We start from the raw sequence: 25615 nt of genomic DNA on the forward strand, positions 1-25615 counted from the left end.
CTTTTTTCTTTTTTATAATCATACAAATATGCCCTCATATTTAGCATTTTTCTAGGTACTTGTTTTGTGTTTGTGTGTATGTGTGTGTTTATAAAACAGTCATGTTGTTTCTATTGGTCTATCACTTCTCTCAATTAGCAATACATCCTGGACGTTTCTCCAGGTTAGTAGCTGTAGATCCAACTTAGTCTTCTTAATAATGTGCACAATATTCCTTAGTAGGGAGGTATCTACCATGATATATTTAGCTATTTTTCCTAGTGATAGATATTCAAACTAATGTGTTTTGTTTCTTTGTTTTTTGCCATCAACAAAAATGATATAATCAACATCGTTTTATGTATATTCTTATACACTGGTAACTTTTTTCCCCTATTGGATAGATCCCCAAAAGTGATATTTTTAGGTAGAAGACTATGTATACTTGTTAAGTTTTAATAGATATTGACAGTTTACTTCTCTCTTTTTTTTTTTTTAATTTATTTTATTTATTTATTTTTGGTTGCATTGAGTCTTCGTTACTGCACGCAGGCTTTCTCTAGTTGCGGCGAGCGGGGGCTACTCTTTGTTGCAGTGTGCGGGCTTCTCATTGCGGTGGCTTCTCTTGTTGCAGAGCACGGGCTCTAGGCGTGCGGGCTTCAGTACTTGTGGCTCGTGGGCTCAGTAGTTGTGGCTCAAGGGCTCTAGAGCGCAGGCTCAGTAGTTGTGGTTCACAGGCTCTAGAGCGCAGGCTCAGTAGTTGTGGTTCGCAGGCTCTAGAGTGCAGGCTCAGTAGTTGTGGCTCACGGGCTTAGCTGCTTCGAGGCATGTGGGATCTGCCCGGACCAGGGCTCGAACCCATGTCCCCTGCATTGACAGGCGGATTCTTAACCACTGCGCCACCAGGGAAGCTCCAGTTTACCTCTCTTAAAAGGAAATTGCAATTTATATTCCCACCACTAATATACAGAATTGGACATTTCACTTTATCTTTCTCTGTAAGGTATGTTTTTCCTGTTTTCAGTTTTTGCCCGTCCAGTGAGGGAAAAAAAGCTATCCCTATGTTATTGTAACTTTAATTTCCCAGGATGTTAGTGGTCCTAAGTATATCTTTGTGTATTTATTGGACATTCTTCCTATATTTCTAGACATTCTTAGTTTGTCAAATTGTCTATTTGTATTGGCTATCGGACCAGTATTTCTATTGTTTTTAATAGCAATTTGTGTAAGTTCTCTGTATAATTAGAGATATTAAACTTTCTTCTATCTGCTGTGCTGCAGATACTTTTTCCAGTCTGCCATTGTCTTTTTTGTTTATACTGATGTCTGCCATTAAGAACTTGATCATATACCTGTATTTCCTTTGTATGGGAGAAGACCCCAGGTGGTCCATCAGGCACCTTCCACCTCAAGGTTAAGAAATTTTTCCTCTTTAATTTTGTTTTAATGTCTTTAATGCATCATATACACCTATTTTGTGCATGTTAATATACCTGAAATTTATTTTTGTATGTGGTGTGCAGGAGAGATTTGGATTTTTTCCCCCCATATGAAGAGGTAATTCATTTATTAGATAAGCCACCTCCCCCTGAAGTGAAATCCTATCATCTGATTCCTCAGATTTATTTCTGGGCTCTGTATTCCATTCATCTGCTTGTCTGTTCCTGGGATAATACTGTGCAATGTCTCTTCTAATGACTTCATAGCAATTATAATATTCAGTAAAATAACTCCCACTCTCTTTCATAGCTATCTTGGCTGGTCTGTGGCCTCTGTTTCATTACATGAACTGTAGAATGATCATATCCAGTGGATAAAACCACGCATTGTGCTCTCGGCAGCTTTATTTGTGTGCTGAGCAGATCCCCTTGAGAGCAGGCACTGATGTTTTCTTTAAAGTTCTCTTCTGACTACTCTTTTATTTCTGCTTCATTGGCTGCCAACTGTTCTAAACATCCACCGTGGTCCTCCTCCCTTCCCTTTCTGGGTTGCCCTAATTGGGTCATTTCCCCTTCTATCTTCATGGTTTTGTATTCTCTCAGCTGGATCTCCCACACTGTGGCAGCCCAGCAAAAGGAAAGTTTGTGGGCTGAAGGTGAGCAAGGTGGCAGTCTGGTTTCCCTGTGTTTAGGCACAGCGAGGCCCAAGCAGAGCTCCCCAGATCTTTAGACCCAGAGAGCTTTTTTTTTTTTTTTTTTAATTTTTATTGGAGTGTAGTTGCTTTACGGTGTTGTGTTAGTTTCTACTGTACAGCAAAGCGAATCAGCTATACATATACATAGATACGTATAGCTTTTTTGGATTTCCTTCCCGTTTAGGTCACTGCAGAGTATTGAGTAGAGTTCCCTGTGCTTTACAGTAGGTTTTCATTAGTTATCTACTTTATACATAGTATCAATAGTGTGTATATGTCAATCCCCATCTCCCAGTTCATCCCACTCTCCCCTCCCCCTTGGTATCAGAACTCTTGTTCTCTACGTCTGTGTCTCTATTTCTGCTTTGCAAATAAGATCATCTATATCATTTTTTTAGAATCTACATATATGTGTTAATATACGATATTTGTCTTTAGACCCAGAGAACTTTAGATCAGAAAAACCAAGTCAAGGTGGGTTCCATAAGATGGAACCTGCTGGTACCTGGGGCAGGTGGGCAGGTGCAACGTTTTTTTTTTTATTCCTTCTTAGAATTTCCATGTCTCTACTTACACGATCCATCTGTTCTTGTGTGCTGCCTACTTTTTCCATTAAAGCCCTTAGCATGTTAATCATATTTTTAAAAATTCCTAGCCTGATAACTCCAACATTCTTGACACATCTGACTCTGGTTCTGATGCTTGTTCAGTTTCTCCAAACTGTGTTTTTGCCTTTTAGTATGCCTTGCAAGTTTTGTTTTTTTTTTTAATTAATTAATTTATTTATTTTATATTTATTTTTGGCTGTGTTGGGTCTTGGTTTTCTGTGCGAGGGCTTTCTCTAGTTGTGGCAAGTGGGGGCCACTCTTCATCGCGGTGCGCGGGCCTCTTCACTATCGCGGCCTCTCTCGTTGCGGAGCACAGGCTCCAGACGCGCAGGCTCAGTAGTTGTGGCTCACGGGCCTAGTTGCTCCGCGGCATGTGGGATCTTCCCAGACCAGGACTCGAACCCGTGTCCCCTGCATTAGCAGGCAGATTCTCAACCACTGCGCCACCAGGGAAGCCCTGCCTTGCAAGTTTTATGGAATGGTGGACACAATGTGTACTGGGTAAAGGGAACTGAGGTACGTAGGCCTTTAGTGATATAGCAGTCAGGTGTGGGAGCTGGGGAAGCATTCTGTAGCCCTGTGATTAGGATGAACAGAGAGATGGGGTTGAACCGGGTTCAATCCCTGGTTGAGGAACTAAGATCCCACGAGCCACACGGCGCGGCCAAAAAAAAAAAAAGTTTCTCCTAAGGGTAGGTCTTGTTAAGAGTAGAATGCTCTAGTACATTTCAAAATGGTACCTTTCCTCTTCCCCTTGGCAAAAGCCAAAGAGGGTTTTTCTCTGATGTTCACTGTGAGAACGTAACTCAGCAAAAGCGTGAGGTCTCCCCCATTCCCTGGAGTTTTTAATTCTCAGACTTGTCCGCCCTGAGCCTCCTGCGGTTTGTCAATTACAGTTCAGGGTTTCCTGAAACTATGGAGGTTCTGCTCCCGGATTTCTCCTCCAGTAAGTTGTGATTCTCGTATTCCGCTGTCTGTCTCTCTGGTTTGGGGGCAGTGGTTTGCCCTGTACCCTCACTTCTCTGATGGATCTAAAAAGAGTTGTTGATTTTTTAGTTTTTTGCAGCTCTTTACGTTTGTTAGGACTGAGCTCCTACGTGCCAAATAGGAAACCAGAAGTCAACAGTAAAAATCAAGGTTTCACTTTTTACCAAGAAAAAGTACTTAAGAGACCAGTATTTATAAATATCTTGGGGATTTTTTTTAAACAACAGAAATATCTAAAATCCTACCATAGCATTTTGTAATGTAGGGTAATTATAAAATATTACTAAGGAAATCAAAGAAGGCTTTATAAAACTGAGAGGTGTTTTTAGATGAGAAGAGTTAATACTACACAAATTGAATTTCCCAAAATTATTTTGATTACAACTGTAGTATTTTGATTGTGGTAAATTGCAATAAATGTTTCAAAGGGTAGTAAAAAGTTTCTAAAGTTATGGTGGGAGAATTATTGGAGCTTTGAATTATTATCTCCTAAAATATATTATAGAATTACATAGTTAAAATAGGTACTATTTAAGAAATAAATATATCAGTGGGAAAAAAAAAAGAAAGGCCTCCCAGCCAGAAGAAAATCCAAAATCCAAGTATATGAGAAGTTTCATCTGTGAGATTTCTAATCCATAGGGACAATCTATTCATGAGTAATTCTCAGACATTTGGTTAGTTCTTTGAAAAAAGAAATCTGTATCTGATACAAGTACCAAAATAAATTCCTAATTTATTAAAGATTTAAATGTCATATTCTCTACTGAATATATATATATGGATATTTATATTGTTGGTTGAAAAGCACCAAGCAGATTACCAAAGGAGGAAGTTGTAAAGAGAAAGATTTCATAGATACTACTATTTACAGAAGCCCTAGAAAAATGCAGTACCAAAAAAGAAAAGTTACAGTTTCAAACAGGAAATTGGGGAAGATATTAGCAGTATTTGATAAAACTGATGGTCTCATCAATCTAAAAAACTCTTAGAAATCTTATAAATGAGAAATAGATGAAGACTCTCATAGGAAAATAGATACTCAGGATCACAAGGAATTGACAGTGGATGACACAAATAGGTAATAAAGGTAGAAGAAAGTTAAGCTCTTGATCAAAAAATACAAATCAAAAACACATTATTTAAATTTCCTCTCTAAATTTGATTGTGATTAAACAGAATTAAATGGTTATTATAGAAAACAAACAAAACTCATGGATTACTCCTCGTAGTATAAATGGTGATCTTTCTGATCTTTCCGCAGTATAATGCGTAAGATCTAATTTCCCAACTCATAATTATCTTTCTAATATTTTTAAAGTTAACTCTAAGGAATTATACAATCAGAATTAATTTTAACTGCAGAATTTATCCAAAGAAATAATCAAGAGATGGGTGGAAAACTGTATAAACAGATGCTTTTTCAAGTGTTGTTATAATCGTGATAAATTAGAAACACAATAACCGGCAACAGAAACAGAGTCCATTCATACAGTAAATGTCATGGCCAATAGAAAGCATGTTTCTCTGGGGGCGGTAATGAGCTACCGAGCAGTCTGATCCCATTTTTTGTAAACCAGGCAATCATATGACTGATTAAAATAAGTACAAAATGAGCAAATGTCAGAATTTATAGTGGTTATCTCTGCACGGTTATCTCTGTGTGGTGGGATTACAGGTGAATTTGTTTTCTTACTTCGTATTATTTTGAGTATGGATCTGTTGCAAAATCAGAAAACAAATGATTTTTTAAATACATAAAATTCTGGTGATTATTAATGGAAGGTTTTCTTCCCCCTTTATAAAGAAAATTCACTAATGATTTAGATTAATGGGAATTTATTTTTAAAAATATTATTCTCTTGATATTTATGAATAAATTTAATAACATTTATTAATAATTATAAATAACTTAGATTAATATTTATTTATTTTTATTTTTTGGCCGTGCTGCGCAGCATGTGGAATCTCAGTTCCCCAACCAGGGATCGAACCCGGGCCCCCTGCACTGGAAGCGCAGAGTCTTAACCATTGGACCGCCAGGGAAGTCCCAATATTTATTTTATTTATTTAGATGAATAGAAATTTGATTTCGAGTTTCCACTTTTATTTCTCACTTGTGTGGCTTACTTGGAGTCTATATTGTTAACTTCCTAAGACGGTAATGTGATTGTACCTTTAGGAAATCCTGTCGTGTTCCTGAGGGCACACACAGTTGGCCCGACTTTTCTAAGATCATCTGCTGAGTCGTTGAAGGTGATTTGATATGGCATTTAGTCCCTTCTGAGGCTCCCTTCCTTTCCTCTGTCTACCGAGCCATTTTTATCACTCCACCCTTTGTTTTTCCCTGACTTGAAATATCTCCCTTAGGCCTGTCAGGCTGGCGATGGATGTTTCCAGACCAAGGCTGCTGGGGGGATGGCAGACAAGGTTGAGTTCCAACAAAACCACTTTCTCTTGCACCTTTGACAGATTAGGCATTCATGGTAGGGATACTCTGGTGGAAGGGAGCTGAGGTGGGTGGTCCTAGAGCCCCTTTTATTCTTTGGGAAAGTTACCTTGAACTCTTGGTAGCTACTCATCTGAAATCGGGATCTTGGTTCTATTGTCTTGTGTACAAGAATGCTTTAAGGCTGTTTGCCTGTCAAGGATACTGGAAAAGGAAGCAGATTACTCCTCCCATCCCCGTGCTCACCGAGAACAGCTTAATCGGCAGCTGGAGAGGCTGCTGAGGTTATTGCAGTCGGTGCAGAATGCTCTTCCTGAATCATGTAGTTGCCTGCTTTAATTCCTTCGGCATCTGGGTCAGCTTTCTTGTGCTGTTTTTTTTTTTTTCTTCCTTTTTACTGAGATATAGTTGACATACAATATCATGTTCGTTTCAGGTGTGCTACATGATGATTTGACATTTGCATGCATTATGGAATGATCACCACAATAAGTCTAGTAACAATCTGTCCCCATACAAAGTTATTGCAATATTATTGACCATCTTCCTTGTGCTGTATATTACATCCCATGGCTTATTTATTATGTAACTGGAAGTTTACACCTCTTAATCCCCCTCACCTATTTTTCCCACCCCTCAACCCCTTCCGTTCTGGCAACTACTGTTTGTTCTCTATGAGTCTGTTTTCGTTTCGTTTTGTTTTTTAGATTCCACCTATGAGATCATACAGTATTTGTCTTTCTCTGTCTGACTTATTTCACTTATTATAATGCCCTCTAGGTCTGTTCATTGTTACAAATGGTGAGATTTCATTCTTTTTTCATGGCTGGGTAGTATTCCGTTGTATATACACCACATCTTCTTTATCCATTGGTCTATCAGTGGACACTTAGGTTGCTTCTATATCTTGGCAATTGGAAATAGTGCTGCTATAAGCATTGGGGTGATATTTTCATGTTACTTCAACTTGAACATTATAGACTCTTTTCTCCTTAACTAAGCATCTCTTCTGAAGATCTACCTCAAGGCTACCAAATAGGGAGGGATGTCAGAGATCACGTGACTTGCACACACAAGTTTAGAGATGTGACATGCTCAAAGATACGGTTATTGACAAAGTCTACATCCGCTCAAGATGCACTTTTATCGCACCTTGCAGGGAGTGTTTCTGTGAAACAGACAGCTGTCCTCCTTGGAGGGAACACTTTCCAGAACCAGACACAGCATTCAGCCATTGTTCTCGGTCCCATGGGAAGCTCAGTGGTGGAGGACTGTGCACAATATGAGATTTGTGTGTGACGTTGGACGAGTCCAGGTTTTGCCAAGTTTGGAATCAGCAATCCTTCCCCTGCCCACCTGTCTTACCCAGCTTCCCACGACTTGGTGTGTTTCTGTTTCTTTCCCACATGCTGGTGATCAACCAATCAGAATTGAGAATGAAGGAGAGCAAGGCAGGTAGCCTCACCAAAGGGAAGAAACGGCAAGATGAGGAAAGCAGAAGCACAGTTTGTACCTGGCGGGGCTGCCTCAGACGGTGGTGCCTGCCACAGAGATGTAGGGAAGTAATTTGCACAGCACTCCCCCATACCAGCTTTCCTAACTCTCGCTGTAGCCCACGTGTTAAATAAACGCCCTGGGAAAACACTGGCATAGGTGTTCTTTTCCCGCTTATTCATCCTCTAGAGCCGTGGTTGGGAAACGTGGGAATGTCCACGGGCAAAGTTTGTAATCTGCCAAGTATTATGAAAAATGAGATCAACCACGGTTAAGGCTCTTTCTTCTGTGATGCCTAGACTCCTGCGTGACCCACTCTCTGTCTTGTGTTTTACCCCCTACAGGACCAGCTGTCGGCTGACATGTACAGTTTTGTGGCCAAAGAAATTGACTATGCAAACTACTTTCAAACGGTAAGGATCCAGAAAGGTGAGGCTGCTTGAAGTCTGTTTACAGGCATCACGGTGCGGACAGGGAGGAACGCTGGCCTCAAACTGAGGACCCCTGGGTCGAGCACGTCCTGAGAATGGATGGGGCTTTGACTGTTCCACCTGTGAATAAATCCTGCCTTCTGGTTCTCCTTGTATGGATTTCTCCAAAAGCCCAAGAATAAAATTCAGCTTCATCCATGAAGATGACTGCAACTCGGTGATCTATGGCAGTGGTTCTCAACCAGGGGTGATTCTGTCTCCTCTTCCAGCAGAGGTTTGGCCATGTCTGGAGACATTTTTGGCTGTCACCATTGAGGGGGAGGTGTTACAGGCATCCAGGGGGTGGAGGTCAAGTTTGTTGCTAAATATCCTGCAATGCACAGGACGACTCTCACAACGGAGGATAATCCAGCCCCAAAATGTCAGCAGAGCCAAGGTTGAGAAACCTGAACCTATCATCAGTAAGGAACTTGGGAAGAAGAAGAAGAAGAGAACCCCACCTGGCGCGTATTTGTTTTTTAATCTAGATTTTTGCCCAAGACGGTGGCAAGTAGGTAAACGAGGATTGATACGGCCTGTTTGCCTGTCTTTCATCTATGAGAGCAGATTTAGAGAGTAGAGAAACAGGGTCTGAGTCATCCATACTTGAATGATCAGGCCCAAATAATTAAGACCCTGGCTATTTACCGGGGAAAATACAAAGCAACTGGAAAAAAAAAAAAAAAAAAAAACTTGAGAAGAAAAAATACAAATGAAAAATCCAGTTAATAAGCTCACCTGCTTTTAAAGTTGGGAATGAAACTCCAATCTCAAAGCATCTCTTTATGGTCAAGGAGGTAACAGAAGAGGAAGGAAGGTAAAGGGAAGAAAGAGGAGGAGGAATTCTGAGAAGTTTAAATGTGTTGCTAAGCGTGGGGCGGAGCTGTGGGCGGTCAGTACTCTCCCTGCACGGGCATCAGTGGCCGAGAAGGCCAGAGTTTCTTGAGCTGATAGGCATTTCTTCCAACTTGGAAAGTTTATTTTAAAATAGTGGGATTTGGCTTCCCTGGTGGCGCAGTGGTTAAGAATCGCCTGCTAATGTAGGGGACACAGGTTCGAGCCCTGGTCCGGGAAGATCCCACACGCCGTGGAGCGACTAAGCCCTTGAGCTGCAACTACTGAGCCTGCGCTCTAGAGCCCGCGAGCCACAACTACTGAGCCCGCGAGCCACAACTACTGAGCCCGCGTGCCACAACTACTGAAGCCCACGTGCCTAGAGCCTGTGCTCCACAGCAAGAGAAGCCACCGCAATGAGAAGCCCGCACTCGCCGCAACTAGAGAAAGCCCGCACACAGTAATTTTCAAGTATGTTCCATCAGTTTTACTTGTGAAGATAATATTTCATTTTAGAGTTTCTAAAACGAATGACATTGTTGACATTCCAAGCGTTATTAGCTTACCTGATTGCCATTTGGGTACCATTTATTGCAACATTCTGATTTTTTTAAAATTCCCTTTTCATTTTCCTTGGGGATAACAGTAGCTACTCTCCACACCAGACTTCTCAGCAGAGTGACTCCCACCTTTTCCCTCACACATGCGCAATTTTTTTTGGAGGAGGAGGAGGTAGAGATTCAGAAAATAAATGAAGTGACTATTGTTCACAGGTTTTCCTCTGCTCTTATTACCATTTCAGCAGCTTTTTTAGTAGTAAGATGGGCAAAGTAGAACATCTTGAAGAACTTTGTTCTTTGGCCTGCATCATGATAACCAAAGCAATTTTACCTCCCAAGATACTTGAAGAGGATTGTGGAGCAAGCATGTTTTCCGACCAGTTATGTCTTGAACTGTTTTGGCAGAAATCAAGGTATATGGAGGCTCGTGGCATTTAGCACCATGTCATAGGCACACGGATTTCTGAATGTGTTCTCCATTTATAGTCGTTCATTGTTGCACCTCTTCGGTGCCTTTTGCCGGGAGAACTGGGGGCGGGGTGCTGGCTAGGTGGGGCAACGGTGGGGGCAGGCTCAGCTCTGGGGTGTCCTGTCTTCCTCCCCGATTCCCCTGCTTTCTGGACTTCCATGTGTGGTCACTCCCCTGCTACAGAGGCTAAGGAGACACATGCCCATCATCGCGGGTGGATGGAGGAGAGAGCAGGGCACCCCAGTGGCGCGGCAGCCTGTGCTCCCCACCCTTCAGCAAAGGGTAATGCTCGCTCTTGTGTTTCCTCAGCTCATAGAAGTGCAGGCCGAGTACCACAGGAAGTCACTGACGCTCCTGCAGGCTGTGTTGCCTCAGATAAAAGCACAGCAGGGTGAGTGCAGAGCTCGCCTGGCCCAGGGAGGCTGGGGAACCTGCTTCCCAGAGAAGCCTGGTGCCCTGTGCTTGGCTCACCTGCTGCCCCCCGAGCAGGGCCACGTTTAGGTGAGCCCCAGGACCTCCCCCAGCAGGCGCCTTGCCCCAGCGGCAGTGAAGCCAAGCACACTCACACACACTGCCCCACGGGGGTGAGCCGGGTGTGCGTGGGCATGCGTGGAGGTGCGTGGGTGACAGGAAGCCCACCAGCTCTGCTCACATGGGCTGGCCGTCCATTCCACCCACCCCCCCCATCATCCCCCAAAACCACAAGAATGGAGACTCAGCTGGGCTCCGTGTCTTTGGTAGACTTGGGAGAATCAGTGTGAGCAGAGGAAGGGAAGATGCCCAAATGGGTGACCTCCACTGACCCCTCTCTTGCTCCGCTCCCCCCCACAGAGGCCTGGGTGGAGAAACCTTCCTTCGGGAAGGCCCTGGAGGAGCACCTCCTGATCAGCGGCCGGGAGATTGCCTTCCCCATCGAGGCGTGTGTGACGATGCTGCTGGAGTGTGGGATGCAGGAGGAGGTGGGTCTGGGCGCAGCCGAGCTCTGCCTTGAGCAGGTCTCCTCGTCCGCGACATGGGGCCTCTGGGGTCTCCTCATTCCTCTGTTACCATCCTCGCCCAGCCCCACAAACCCAAACCCGTGAAGACGCAGTACAGCTGCCCCTCCTCAAACCGGTCCTGCTTTCTCCCATGAGCCTTCGCTCTCTGGGGACAGTGGGGGATTGCGGGACATGAGGATCTTACAGCCCCGCTCTGGCCCTTCTTTCTGCATTTTTAACGTGATTGGGGCATTCTCCTCCCCCTCCCCCTCCTCCTCCCCCTCCTCTCCTTCTCCCCCCTCCTCTCCTTCTCCCCCTACCCCCTCCCTGTCCTCCTCCCCCTCCCCCCTCCCTGTCCTCCTCCCCATCCTCCCCCTTCCTCCCCTCCTCCTCCCCCTTCTCTCCTCCTCCCCCCCCTTCTCTCCTCCTCCCCCTCCTCTCCTTCTCCCCCTCCTCTCCTCCCCTCCTCTCCTCCCCCTCCTCCTCCCCCTTCCTCCTCCCCCTCCTCCCCTCTTCCCCCTCCTCTCCTCCTCCCCCTCCTCTCCTTCTCCCCCTCCTCTCCTTCTCCCACTCCTCTCCTCCCCCTCCTCCCTGTCCTCCTCCTCCTCCCCCTCATCTTCCCCTCTCCCTTCTCCCCCCTCCTCCTCCCCCTCCTTCCCCCTCTGATCCTCCACCTCCTCTTTCTCTAATTGAAAAAATAGACCTTTTAACATTTTTGATCCTAACCTTTTTATAGAGATCCTGAAAATATGATTGATACATTAGAAAGCATTTCATATGAGCCACATGTAAAGAGACATTGGTGACTTTTGTTTTTCTTGTTGTGTAAATGTTTTCCTGGGAGATAGACCTCATCTTTGGCTTCTTATACAGGCAATTTAAAAATCATTACTCCATCTTCATTTGATCTGATCAGCCGATCAATATTTATTTAGGGCATTTATTACTGAGCAAAGTATAAAAGAGTGAGATGGGGGCTTATGAACTTATGAGGGGAGAGGAGTCTAGCATCTGTCACATAAACGTGATTCATTCAAAACAGTCCATAGGCACTCTAAGTATCACTAGGTCCAGGTGGGGCAGGGGTGGGGGCAGAGAGGGAGGGGGCAGAAGCAGGGGAAGCTGATGAACGCTGAAACTGTATGTCTGCTGCCCCCTATAAGCCAGGCATGTTCTAGATTCAGCTGTTCAGAACGGATGGGAATAAATGGGTTTTTTGACCCCATTTTAAGTGCCAGGCATTTTCATGTATATTACCAATGAAAAGATGGTAAGGTCTTTTCAGCCCCTGAGGGATGGTTTCATGGAGGGAGGTGAACTTGGCCTATTCTTTCCCCATCATTTGTTTTTAATTATGGAAAAACTGAAAGATAGGAGAGAAGATACTGCACCTCATCGCCTGGCTTAGTCAGGTCCATCTCTACCTTCACCTTCCGCCCTAGCCCCTGCCTGGACATTTTGAAGACTATCCCAGACATTCTGTCATTGCATCTGCAGGACTTCAGTGTGTGTGTCTCTGAAAGATAAGGAATGTTTCTAAATGTAACTGTACAATATTATTCTATAAAAAAGTGAAAAGAATTTATTGCTGCCTTCACATGCCTACTCAGTGTGAACAGGGTCTGGAAGATCAGGTCCTCCGACTTCTCCCGTGTTGTCTCCTGACTCTCCCACCTGCTCTTTCTGGACCTTTCCGCCTCTCACCAGGCCTCACTCTCACTTGCGTTGTCCGCCCCACCCCCCAGCTTTGCTTCAGCTCTTCTCCTTTAATAACAAGGCTCAGGTTGCCCCAAGCCTAGAAAAATCTCTTCTCTCAATCCAACCACAGCCTCATATTCCTTCCCTTGCACTTTGGTTTTGTGTTTTATGCTACCCAATTTCTTTTTTAAAATTTTTTATTTTACGTATTTTTTATTGAAGTATCATTGATTTATAAATCAACACATTGTGTTAGTTTCAAGTGTACAGCAAAGTGATTCAGTTATACATATATATTTTTCATATTCTTTTCCATTATGATTTATTGCAGGATATTGAATACAGTCCCCTATGCTATATGGTAGACCTTGTTGTTTATCTCTTTTATGTATTGTAGTTTGTATCTGCTAATCCCAAACTCCTAATTTATCCCTCCCCCACCCCCGTTCTCCTTTGGTAACCATAACTTTGTTTTCTGAGTCTGTGAGTCTGTTTCTGTTTCGTAAATAAGTTCATTTGTATCATTTTTTTAGATTCCACATATAAGTGATATCCTATGATATTTGTCTTTCTCTGTCTGACTTACTTCACTTAGAATGATAATCTCTAGGTCCATCCATGTTGCTGCGAATGGCATTATTTCATTTTTTTATGGCTGAGTAGTATTCCATTGTATATATAGACCACATCTTCTTTATCCATTCATCTGTTGATGGACACTTAGGTTGCTCCCATGTCTTGGCTGTTGTGAATAGTGCTGCTATGAACGTAGGGGGTCATGTATCTTTGTTAGAGTTTTCTCTGGATATATGCCCAGGACTGGGATTGCTGGATCATATGGCAACTCTATTTTGAGTTTTTTAAGGAACCTCCACCCTGTTCTCCGTAGTGGCTTGTGCTACTCAGTTTCTTAAAGTAGCTCTCATCATCTGTTGCTCCTGCACCCTCACCACCACTCACTCACTCACTCCTCTTCTTTTTTTGGTCTCTTCTGCCCCCACCACTGGGCTGAAGCTGTCCTCAGTGGTCCCCAGGGTTCCCCACTGCTACTTCCCATGACTTAGTCCAGCCGCCTTGGCCATCACTGCCTGTGAAGTTGCTAACATAGTCGTCCTTGAAGCCAGCTCTTCCCTGGACTCCTGGGTCCCCCCCGCCCCTCCCGGCAGCATCAAGGCAGCATCGGGGGGAATCTGCACTGCCTGGCCCCACCCTCTGCTCGCTCTGATCTTTGCTGCAGCGCCATCACCCTCTCTGAGAGCTTCACCCGACCTTAGTGAGGACTCAGGGTTCTCGTCCTCCTGTGGGCTCCACTCCTGAGTTTTCTGCCACGTCTTCAACATTTCCATGCAGATTTTCCTCTCACGCCCCGAAAACTGGGCTCACAAGCTATTTTAACAACCCTCCCACTCCTGCACCCCCGGTGTTTGTCACTGCACGAAGCAGCCGTCTCAGTGACACGGTCAGAAATCTAAAAGCTTCTCTTTGAAAACTCTGCCCCCTTCGCTTTGACTCCGTCCATCACCGGGTGTGGTTGCTCTCCCCCCAGGGCCGAGGCGTGGCTTGACGAGGGTCTCGCCCGCTCCTTCAGTGCATGTGCAGCCTGCTTTTGGGCTGTAGCAGCCTTACGTATGCACTGGTCCAAACGTGCTCATGAGGCTTCCTCACAGGGGTGCCATGGAGCTTTGGACATCGATTTATCTGACATACCCTATCCTGAGAAGGGGGCTAGCAGTCTTAGCAGGCAGAAAACTCAGTGTTCCGGATGAGGAACGTTTTCTTCGGAAGGAACTTGGAAATCTGAGTGGCCATAAACAGTTAAAGGAGCAAGGGGGACCCTGCCAGCGTCTCAGTGTCTGGGTTGCATCATAGAATTCAAGGAGCTGAGCAGGTGAAACAAACCAACGGGTCTTCAACCCGCGTCTACCTTCCCCGTGACTTGGGGGGCTCCCCTCCAACTCTGACTCGCGTCTCCCCTTCCACACGCCCCTGGCTTCCTTCTCCCTTTATACGGCAGTAGCTCACTTTTGCAGTGGTTCACGTGGAAGAGGTGACAATGACTCAAAAGTAACTTTAAGAATAAAACACGAAGGGGCTGCAGGAGGCGGAGGCGTTGCTCCCTCGTAAACCACCCCCAGTCTGCCCATCCCCTGAGGGCATGGCCTTGATGAGTTCCTCAAGGTGTAGCCCTGTGCCTCCTGAGATACGCAGACACAGAGACATACACACACAAAGACACACACACACACAAAGACAGACACAAAGACACAGACACACAGAGACACACAAAGAAAGGGACACAGAGACAAACAAAGACACAGACACAGACACACAAAGACACAGACACACACACAAAGGCACAGACACACAAAGACACAGACACAAAGACACGGACACACACAGAGACACAGGTGCACACACACACTGTAGACCTTTGTGCATGCATCCACCTCCTAGACCTCCAACTCTGACCAGGTCTCAGTCAAAGTTTTCTCCAAAATATATCCTTTTTTTTAAATTGAAGTATAGTTGCTGTACAATATTATATAAGTTACATGTATACAATATAGTGATTCACAATTTTTAAAGGTTATACTCCATTTATAGTCTCTATAAAATATGGGCTGTATGCCCTGTGTTGTATAGTATATCCTTGTAGCTTATTTTATACCTAATAGTTTGTACCTCTCAATCCTCTACCCCTATGTTGGCCCTCCCCATTGGTAACTACTAGTTTGTTCTCTGTATGTGTGAGTCTGCTTCTTTTTTGTTATCTTCACTAGTTTGTTGTATTTTTTAGATCCCACATATAAGTGATATCATACAGTATTTGTCTTTCTCTGTCTGACTTATTTCACTTAGCATAATACCCTCCAAGTCCATCTATGTTGCTGCAAATGACACAGTTTCATTCCTTTTTACAGCTGAGTAATATTCCGTTGTATATATACACCACATCTTCTTTATCCGTTCATCTGTTGATGGACACTTAGTTTGCTTCCCTATCTTGACAATTGTAAATAACGCTGCTGTGGACTTGGGGGTGCATGTATCTTTTCAAATTAGTGTTTTTGTTTTTCCAAAATATATCTTAAATACACAAGAACAGGAAGTCGAAGTGCCCAGGGTTCATTTATCCAACAAATACGTACTGAACCAGAACGCTGGGTCACCCCGTACTAGGCGCTGGGGACACAGCTGTGGGCGAGGCTTGGGTCCTGCTGCTCCAATATCGATAAACGGTGATGGGAAGCATGCACCTAGGAGATCATGGAGGAACGGGGTGGGTCGACTGCCTGTCAGGTTTTTTAAATTAATTAATTGATTTATTTATTTATCAGTTGGCTGCGTTGGGTCTTTGTTGCTGCGCGTGGGCTTTCTCTACTTGCATTGAGTGGGGGCTACTCTTTGTTGTGATGTGCAGGCTTCTCATTGCGGTGGCTTCTCTTGTGGAGCACGGGCTCTAGGCGCGTGGGCTTCAGTAGTTGTGGCTCACGGGCTGAGTAGTTGTGGCTCACGGGCTGAGTAGTTGTGGCTCACAGGCTCAGTTGCTCTGCGGCATGTGGGATCTTCCCGGTCCAGGGCTCGAATCCGTGTCCCCTGCATTGGCAGGCGGATTCCTAACCGCTGGGCCACCAGGGAAATCCCTGCCTGTCCGTTTTGCTTTCGCGCCTTGGAGGTTCAGGCTGTCCTGTGACCCTGTGTCCTGTCGGCAGGGCCTCTTCCGAGTAGCCCCATCTGCGTCCAAGCTAAAGAAGCTCAAGGCTGCGCTGGATTGCTGCGTGGTGGATGTGCAGGAGTGCTCAGCAGACCCCCACGCCATTGCAGGTGGGCCTCGCGACTGGAGGGGCTCCGGGGGAAGGGGTGGGCGTGCAGGGTGTGCGGCCACGTGTCGGGGCCACTCGAGCCACGGGCTTCCCGGCATGCTCCAGGCATGTCCACTCAGGACCCCGCTTGAGCCCTGGTGGCTGTGGCCCTTGAAGGGAGGCCTTCCCATCCCCCACCTGCCGGGGGAAGGGGCGAGGGTGGGGAACATGAGGGGGGAGGCCAGTGTGATCACCAGCCCAGGGCCCACGGCCGCGCCAGAGCCTCGGATCCGGTCACGTGGCAGCCACTGTGTGACCTTGTCACATGGGTCGGGGAACCGTCCCTGGACGTGGCCCCCATGGTGACGCTGGCTGGTAGCATGTGTCTCTGCCGTGTCCCAGTGGCTCACGGACCATATGGTGTTCATGTCCAGGAGCTTTGAAATCTTACCTCCGGGAGCTGCCAGAACCTCTGATGACTTTTGAGCTCTATGATGAGTGGATTCAGGCTTCCAAGTGAGTACAGCACGTTTCGGGGTGTCTACTGGGTTGTGGTTTTTTTGGAAGTCTTTATTGAAATTGTGAAAGCATGCCACCTGGGATCCAGCGAATCCCTTTCTTGGTATGTGTCACGGGGAAAGGCTTGTATGTGTGCCCGGAGAGGTGTGTACCAGGGTGTTGGTCGCGCGGTCACCTTGAATAGCAGAAGGGGATGACCGAATAAAATACGGTATAGCTACACTCTCACATGCCCGGCAGCACTTCGAAAAATGGGTAGAGCTATTCCTGCTCACGTGTAAAGATACGAAGATTTAATTTTGAGTGAACTAAAGTTAACAAGGACCCACAGGATAGTCTGTTGTCTTAAAAAGAAGAAATACAAAAAACACCCAACACACTCAAAACAATACAATTTTAGGAGTGCCTCTTAAATGTGTAACTGCATAAAGGAAGGTTCTGGAAAGGCTCACACTGGTGGGTGGGGGTGATTCCTTCTGGAGAAAAGAGCAGGACAAGGGAGTGGTGACAGGGGTCTTTACCCTCCTCTGTAATAGGCAAAAAATATTAACAACAACTAACGAATAACTAATACCAAAATACAATGTCTGGGCAGTGGACGCCATCCCACTTTCCTGAAGGTGAGCCTGGAGGGGGGCCTCAGCAGGGAGGTGGCAGGAACGAGGCCCAGACCCTGGTCGTGCATCGGGAAGATGGGAGTATGGAGATCGGGGGGCTGGTGCCCAGCAGGTGACGCCCCAGCCATGTCACCTGTGTAGCTCCGAAGCGTGGGATTCCTGGCTTCCTTCCGCACTTGATTCGTGATTAGGATTGTATTATGTATTTTCTTTGGCCCTAAGTAAGAGCTGATTTTGCTACTGTTTGGAGGAATCGGTTTTTACTGAGTAAATGGACACGGCTAGGGAGGACACAGGAGAATGGGCACCAGAGAGAGGCTGGGAGAGATGAGGGTGGAGATGATCCAGGAGAAAAAGATACAGGAGGGAGAGGAACATTTCATGGGAGGACTGAGCTCAGTGCCCATGCAAGGATGATTTCTGGGGGTCTCTAGTCATGGGATTTAGTAGTGAAAAGCAGGCAGCTGAGCTGCTCCAAAAGGATGCTGGAGTGGGTATGAGCTTCTGTAAGAACTGGGGCTGCAAGAGAACCCAGCTGACCTGGAGGTGAAGCCAGGCTGGCGTGTGCAGAGTTAGAAAAAGCTCGCTCCAGTTACCGTGCACACCTCTGGTTTTTTATCCAAGGTAGAATAGAGATGATGCATTTTAAAAGGCTGGCTGACTTCCTGGTATTCCTGCATCTCGTGGTGGAAAGTGAGTTTGAGAGCCCACGATGATACTAATAATCACAGGTGATGCCATTTGTTGAGTGTTTATTAGAGGCTTGTCATCGTTCTAAGCTCATTATATGTTTTTAACTCATCTGATCTTCACAACAACCCTATGAAGGGGGTTGTGCTGTTTTCCCTATTTTATAGAGGAGGAGGTCGAGTCACAGAGCAGGTGTTCGTGGCAGGTTACTTGCCATCTAATAAATGACAGGATGAGGATTTGACTCCAAGGAGTCTGGCTCCGGAACCCACGTGCTTAACGGCACTCCACGCCTCTCTAGAATGACACGGGGGTCCTGGGGATGACGATGAGTGAGGACATGTCTTGATGGACACTGCCCCTTTTATTTACTGAATGTATGGGTGGTCTTGATGACACCAAGCTGGAGGAGGAGAGGGCAGCCCGGTGCTTCGGGGTCAGAGAGGGACCGTTCCCGATGATTTACAAAGCTGGGCTCCATTGGGAAATAGGGGTGAGCGGATGCCTCAGAGAGCTCAGGTCTTTGAACCAAGGGAAAGCAAAGGCTTCTTTCTGCCCCTGGAGGAGATGCGTGTTGTGCATGAAGCTTCTGGTCATGGTGGTGGCAGCCATCAGGGCCACAGTCTCTAACGAGGGTAATTTTGCCCAGGACAGCCGACTTCAACCCTCTGTGTGCATCAGTTTCCTGTGAAGCTTTAAAAGATGCCTAGGTTCAATGCCTGACCCTCCTTTTCAGAGATTCTGGTTTAATTCTCTTTGTTTCAAAGCTCCCAAGGCTACTGGGTTGATAACCATTGACCTTTGGTGAAGCTGAATCTCACCAAAGAGCCACACTCACCCTAACGGGGGCTCGGCCTTCAGGGACGCTCTGCCACGCGCTGGGCCATCCAGGAGTCGGGGTGGGGGCTGGCAGGAAGCAGCGGGAGCGCTAGTGAGGGATCTGCCAGGCAAGGTGGCCTGGGACTTCGCTGGTCACGTGTGCTGAGTGTTTCCATGCAGGAACCCCGCCGAGCAGCCCAGAGGCGGCAGGAAGGCCCGAGGCTCCCGTCACTCCCAGGACTTCTCCCTCTTCGTGCTGGCCATCCCCTCCCATGCGACTGTTCCCCCGAAACCTTTGCCTGGTGGGCTCCTTCTGACTCTTCGGGCCCACCTTCCTGGCACCCGGATGTCAGGCAGCTGGCAGTCAGGATCTGTCCCATCCCCGGTGTTCCTTCTCTGCGGAGAAGTGATCTGCGGGTTCGAGGCTGTGTTTGTGTAGCTGGTTAGATTGTGAGCTGGGCTGGTGGGGCAGGCGGGGGAGGCAACGGTCTCCTCTGATTGCATCCTGCTTCCCAGCCCTTGGGACACTGCCCGACACACGGGAGACCCTCAGTACGTGGGTGTTGATTTTTACTGAAGGGAAGGTCTTGGCAGTATCTGCCCTTTCAAGGGTTGAGGAATGGAAAATGGAGTTTTTCTTGCCTGGGTTAGGATGGGAGGGAGGACTTCTGGGGACCCAGCGATGGCCACTGCCCTGCCTTGGGCCCCGGGTCAAGGGGTCAGAGCTGGGCCTCCCTGTTGGCGTTTGCTTTTTAGTTTTTCTCGAGAAAAGGTTCTTTGAACATAAGGCCTTCCTAACCGTGTCAGCCTTGAGGTAGGTTTTCATGAAAAGTAAATAGAAAAATATAGTCTTATAAGTAATTTCTTTTAATCCTTACAGGGTTTATCAATAAAGAAACCCTTAGAGCAAATCTTTTTGTAGAGTAGAGAATCCTTTGGTCATGGAAATTATCCATCTCTGAGTTATGTCTTCAAGGGTCAGATGTCCTTACGTCTGCATGAGTTCATGTAATTTACTTGTTCAGAAGGTGTTTATTGAGCATCTATTATGTGCCAGATGACAAGACACTTAATGTGCATTAACTAATACCTGTGGAACTGGCCAGTCAGCTGCCACTGTGGTGTGGAAGTGGGGTTGACCTGTTTTTGGTGTCCTGTTGCTGTGACAGACTCGCCCTCCTGATGACACCACGGCCCCGCCCACTCCAGAGCAGGTGTCTGGCCTCTGCCCTCCTCCCTCACCTGCTGCCCCAGCACCCATTCACCTGGGCCATGTGACCTGTGTAGGGGAAGTTTTGTTCAAATAGCCCAGGCAAGACAGAAAGAGACCTTGGAGGGGGAAATAATAAGAACCAAACATTTGAATGATAATAGTTTACTGATATGATCATTAACAACGACTAGTTTCTTTTTCTCAAATATTTCTGTGGCTGGTGAATATGAATCCTGGTGGGACTTCATCGATTCGTGCTCAACCAGTGGCTTTTCCTGTTAATTTCCCAGCATCCAGGAGCAGGACAAGAGGCTCCAGGCTCTGTGGAATGCTTGTGAAAAATTGCCCAAGGCCAATTACAACAACATCCGGTGAGTGGACCCTGGAGACACTGGGTCAAGCTTATTTAAGCCTCAGACACGCGTTTCCGGGCCAACAGGCATGGTCACTGGCAGGCATGGTGTTATATGGTGTCCAAAGCATGGTTAACATGCAGGGTCTCTTTTCAACCTCAAGCAGCCCTGGGAGGCTGTGAATTACCGTTTTGCACATGAGGAAACAGACTAAAAGGGGCTGTGAGACTTTGCAGGCTACCTGACCAGCTGTTGGCTAATGCAGTTAAGTTCTTTGATTTGCAAGGAGCAAAGATGAATGCAGGCTGTTTCCAGATATCGGGGGTTTATCGTAAAGATAGGTGCCCGTGGACACTGCAGAGAAGCTGGACTTGGCAGGTGTGTCCTGGAGCTAGGCTGCAGGAAGAAGAGGCTGGGAGAATATTCTGTGGTTTCCACCTTTCACCAGCGATTTTCCATGAGTCTGTCTCTTACTTTTCTTGCTACCACCAGGATTTCACTTCCTGCTGCTCCTGCAGATCTTTTCCCTCCCGGGCTTCTGCCCCTTCCCACCTTCTGCTTCCTCATCACTTCGTCTGTGCCAGCATTGCCCCTGGTCCTCCCCCTCTCCTGGGTACTTCCTTAGATGCAGATTTTCAGCTTCAGCTCCTGCTGCCATCTGCCTGATTATTTCTGTTTTCCTGTTAAAAATCCCAGGAGCGACTTTTCATGACTTAAACATAGAATTACTGTACGACCCAGCAATTCCACCTCTGGATGTATTCCCAAAAGATTTTGAAAGTAGGGGCTTGATTTTGTACACCTGTGTTTATGGCAGCGTGATTCACAATAGCCAAGAGGTGGGAACAGCCCAAATGTCCAGTGATGGATAAATGCATAAACAAAGTACACATACAATGCAATATTCAGCCTTCAAAAGGAAGGACATTCTAATTCTTGCTACAGCATGGATGAACCTTGAAGGCTTTACGCTAACTGAGGGAAGCCAAACACAAAAGGACAAATACTGAACAGTCCTACTCATAAGAGGTACGTAGAGTAGTCAGTTCATAGAGACAGAAAGTAGAATGGTGGTTGCCAGGGGCTTTGAGGGGGTGGGGCAGCAGGTGGTCTGTCATTTAATGGGTGCAGAGTTTTACTTTGGGGTGATGAAAAATTCTGGAGATGGACAGTGGTGATGGTTGCATCACAGTGTGAAAGTATTTAACGCTACTGAATTATACACTTAAAATGCTTAAATTGGTGAATTTATATATACAAAATTGAAAAAAAAATCCCAAGAGCAAGAATCAGATCGGTATGACTCTTCAGGTGCTGCTAGGCCACTGGCCAGCCCGTGGATTGACTCAGCTCAGGTCCCACGTCCTGGTCCAGGCATGTGTGGCCTCTTGGAGGGAGACGCTGTGGGTAGAGGTGGCCCAGTGGCAGGAGATGCTGCAGGAGATGCTGTGGGTAGAGGTGGCCCAGTGGCAGGAGACGCTGCAGGAGACGCTGTGGGTAGAGGTGGCCCAGTGGCAGGAGACGCTGTGGGTAGAGGTGGCCCAGTGGCAGGAGATGCTGCAGGAGACGCTGTGGGTAGAGGTGGCCCAGTGGCAGCTTTAGGGGCCTCTGTGGTCTTTCTGCTCCATGGGCAGAAGGAAAGCCAGCAGTTCCTGAAGGAGCCACTTCACTGTCGTCCAGGCAGAACGGGACTGGACCCGCCACCTGTGTAACTGAGAGTCCGGGGCCTCCGTGGAGCCTGGCAGGTTTGGTGTGGTTTGTGAGAGCTCTTTTTGTGCTTCATTTGTGCACAGCTCACTTACTGATTTTTTTTTTTTAAATAATAGCTTTATTGAAATACAATTCATATACCATTGTACCCTTTTAAAGTGTACAATCGAGTGGCTTTCTGTAAATCTGTAGAGCTGTGAAGCTATCCCCACTGTCTAATTTTAGAACATTTTCATCACCCCAAAGAGAAACTCTGCCCAGTAGCAGTCATTCCCCGTTTCTGCCCAGCCAGTCCTTGGCAGACACTCATCTACGTCCTGTGTCCGTCTGCCTGCGCTGGGCATTTCATAGAGATGGAACCATTCAACATGGGGTCTCCGTGTCTGGCTTCTTTCCCTTGGCATCATGCTTCTGAGGTCCATCCGTGTGGTAGCATGTGTCAGTACTTCATTCCTTATTAGGGCTGAATAGTATTCTGTTGTCTGGATGGACTGCATTTGATTCATCTGTTCATCCTTTAATGGACATGTGGGTGGTCTCCCCTTTTTGGCTGTGGTGAATAATGCTGCTGGGAACATTTGTGTCCACATTTGCGTGTGGACATATTTATCTAGGAGTGGAATTGCTGGGCCACGTGCTAAGTCTAGGTTTAACTTTTTCTTCATTGGCTCTCAGAGCCCCACTGAGGCTAACCCCAGGGGGCGCCACCCCTAGCATGTAAATGTCCCCACCAGTGACACCTACACACTGCTTCTCACCTCTGCACACAGGGAGGATGGCAGGTGACAGAGGTTTGAAAAGAAGGAAGGACTTTCAGTCATTGTGTAGTGGGTCAAAAGGAAAGATGGAGAATTTTTCTGGCCTGGGTTAATCGAAGCAAATGTTGACAGCTAGCCGAGTGACAGCTGAGTCCGTCTGTTTTTGGAGCGTTCTCATGTCCTGACGCGTGACACGTCTTGATTATATTGTAGGATGTATGACTCTTGTTATCAGTAAGAGAAGTTTCCACCCGGTGCTGGGGGACCACGGCTGGTTTTGAGCCCTTGTTAAACCTGGCCCTTCTCACTTCCTTTCAGATACTTGATCAAGTTTTTATCCAAACTCTCAGAATATCAAGATGTCAACAAGATGACTCCCAGTAACATGGCAATTGTATTAGGACCCAACTTGCTGTGGCCACAAGCGGAAGGGTGAGTCCAGGGAGGAAGGGGTGTGTGGGTCACGTTGGGGGCAGGGGGCTGCTGGGGCCTGGGCGGGATGGCCAGGGCCCTGGATAACCACCAGCCTCATGTATGTGTCAGGTCATATGTCTGTCTTGGCCTGCTCCTTCTTTAGACTCATGAGGAGACCCAGCATTCTTCAGATCTTTCCCATTGGTAGTCTCAGAGCTGGGCCTGCAGTCAGGGTCTTCTCTGAGCTCATCTGAGTCAGCACTAGGCACGGCAAGCTCTTCCAGGCCTCCCTGGCCCCCTGTGAACAGCACACACCCCAGCATGTGAGGGACAGAGGGCTGTCTCAAAAGGGAGAACAGAGCTGGGAAAAGGAAGAATCTGGCAGTTATGAGAATCATACCTCACACCGAAAGGTGCCCCATACTTGGCGATTTTGAGTATGTTACTTGCTCGTCTCCTGTAGGGAGGACTCCTGGGGTATCTCCATTCTGTAGACGGGGAGAGAGGTTCAGAAAGGTGAAGTGTCCTTCCTGAGAGGATGCTTGCTCTCAGACTTCTGGTCCGGGGCCCCTTCCCTGCCTTGGCCGCTCACCCCGCCCTGCCCCGCTCTGTCCTGTGCTCACAGGAACATCACGGAAATGATGACCACGGTCTCGCTGCAGATCGTCGGGATCATCGAGCCCATCATCCAGCACGCAGACTGGTTCTTCCCCGGGGGTACGTGGCAGCATCCGGGTGTGGGAGTGGGCTTCTGTGGAAAATGGGAGTGTCGCTATGAGTTCCGAACCTCTGAAACCTTTGAGTACCACTGGCCACAGGTGTGTGTATATTTGGTTTGTTTTTAATCCTCCTACACACAAGCACACGTGCACACACGCACACACACACACACCGCTCAGGAATGGGGTCAAGTCATGGCAGCTTCTTACTCTCATCCCTGGTCAAGGGACATTCTGGCCTGAAGGTGCTGTGCTAACCATACCCTCAGATTTTATTGGTCTAACATCTACACCATAGTTTCTTTAAATCTGTCAATCATGAAATGCTGAAGCAGAAAAAAAAAGAGATGTTATGCTCTGTAGATACAGAGGATGAACCTGGATTTGAGGTGAACATGAACTTTTTTTTTTTTTTTTTTGGCAATAGTCATGCCTCCTTTCCATATTTTTTTTTTTAACATCTTTATTGGAGTATAATTGCTTTACAACGGTGTGTTAGTTTCTGCTTTATAACAAAGTGAATCAGTTATACATATACATATATCCCCATATCCCCTCCCTCTTACGTCTCCCTCTCTCCCACCCTCCCTCTCCCACCCCTCTAGGTGGTCACAAAGCACCGAGCTGATCTCCCTGTGCTATGCGGCTGCTTCCCACTAGCTATCTATTTTACATTTGGTGGTACTAGAGAATGGACTTGAGGACACGGGGAGGGGGAAGGGTAAGCTGGGACAAAGTGAGAGAGTGGCTTGGAGATGAACATGAACTTTTATTCCGGGCTTAGGGATCACCTGGGCGCCATCCATTCATTGCGCTAGGCTGTGTCCTTGGAGTTGCCCTTGGCATGTAAAGATGGGGCTCAGAGGCAACAAGATTCTTTTTTGTACCTCGTTCAAAATGAAGCTCTCAAGACAGCTCCCTAAGATGGAGTTTCATAAATGTTCTTAGCGTGGAAGCACCATTGGATAAGGGAATGACTCGCAGTGGTGACAGCTTTGAAGAGACAGACAGCAGTTGTTACATTAAATTCAGTGTTTGCTTTTTAAAAAAGTACTGTACCTTATGTTTAGTAAATATTAAGGGTATGCTTTCGGCTGTGCAACAACAAATTGTTAACTCATGTGGGGATATAATATTAATAATTCTCTGCTCTGTTCATCAGAAGTAATCACTTAGTGCTGATCTAACATTAAAGAAGTTTGTCTTTTGGCTTCATGTGTTTTGACCATGACAGCTCTGAAATAAGAGTTCAATTGATGACACAGTCGGGTGAGGATAGGAAATCAGGATAAAGAAATATAGGAGGTAGGAGTTAAAGGCATAATTCTGTAAGTTCTGTGC

General features: G+C 46.5%; 1 protein-coding gene across 4 annotated transcripts in view; it reads left to right on the forward strand.

Annotated features, from left to right (window-relative positions):
- The window catches only part of ARHGAP44 (Rho GTPase activating protein 44), a 490736-nt gene that overhangs the window by 405874 nt on the left and 59247 nt on the right, over positions 1-25615 (forward strand). For all 4 annotated transcript variants that reach the window (XM_082441382.1, XM_082441384.1, XM_082441385.1 and 1 more), the window contains 8 exons: positions 7996-8064; positions 10294-10375; positions 10816-10943; positions 16373-16484; positions 16897-16978; positions 20611-20691; positions 23460-23573; positions 24181-24272. In XM_082441382.1, the coding sequence (XP_082297508.1) occupies positions 7996-8064; positions 10294-10375; positions 10816-10943; positions 16373-16484; positions 16897-16978; positions 20611-20691; positions 23460-23573; positions 24181-24272 (760 nt within the window). The remainder of the gene's footprint in view (positions 1-7995; positions 8065-10293; positions 10376-10815; positions 10944-16372; positions 16485-16896; positions 16979-20610; positions 20692-23459; positions 23574-24180; positions 24273-25615) is intronic.

This window comes from Balaenoptera physalus (assembly GCF_965194825.1).
Source record: "Balaenoptera physalus genome assembly, chromosome: 20".
NCBI classification, from domain to species: Eukaryota; Metazoa; Chordata; class Mammalia; order Artiodactyla; family Balaenopteridae; genus Balaenoptera; species Balaenoptera physalus.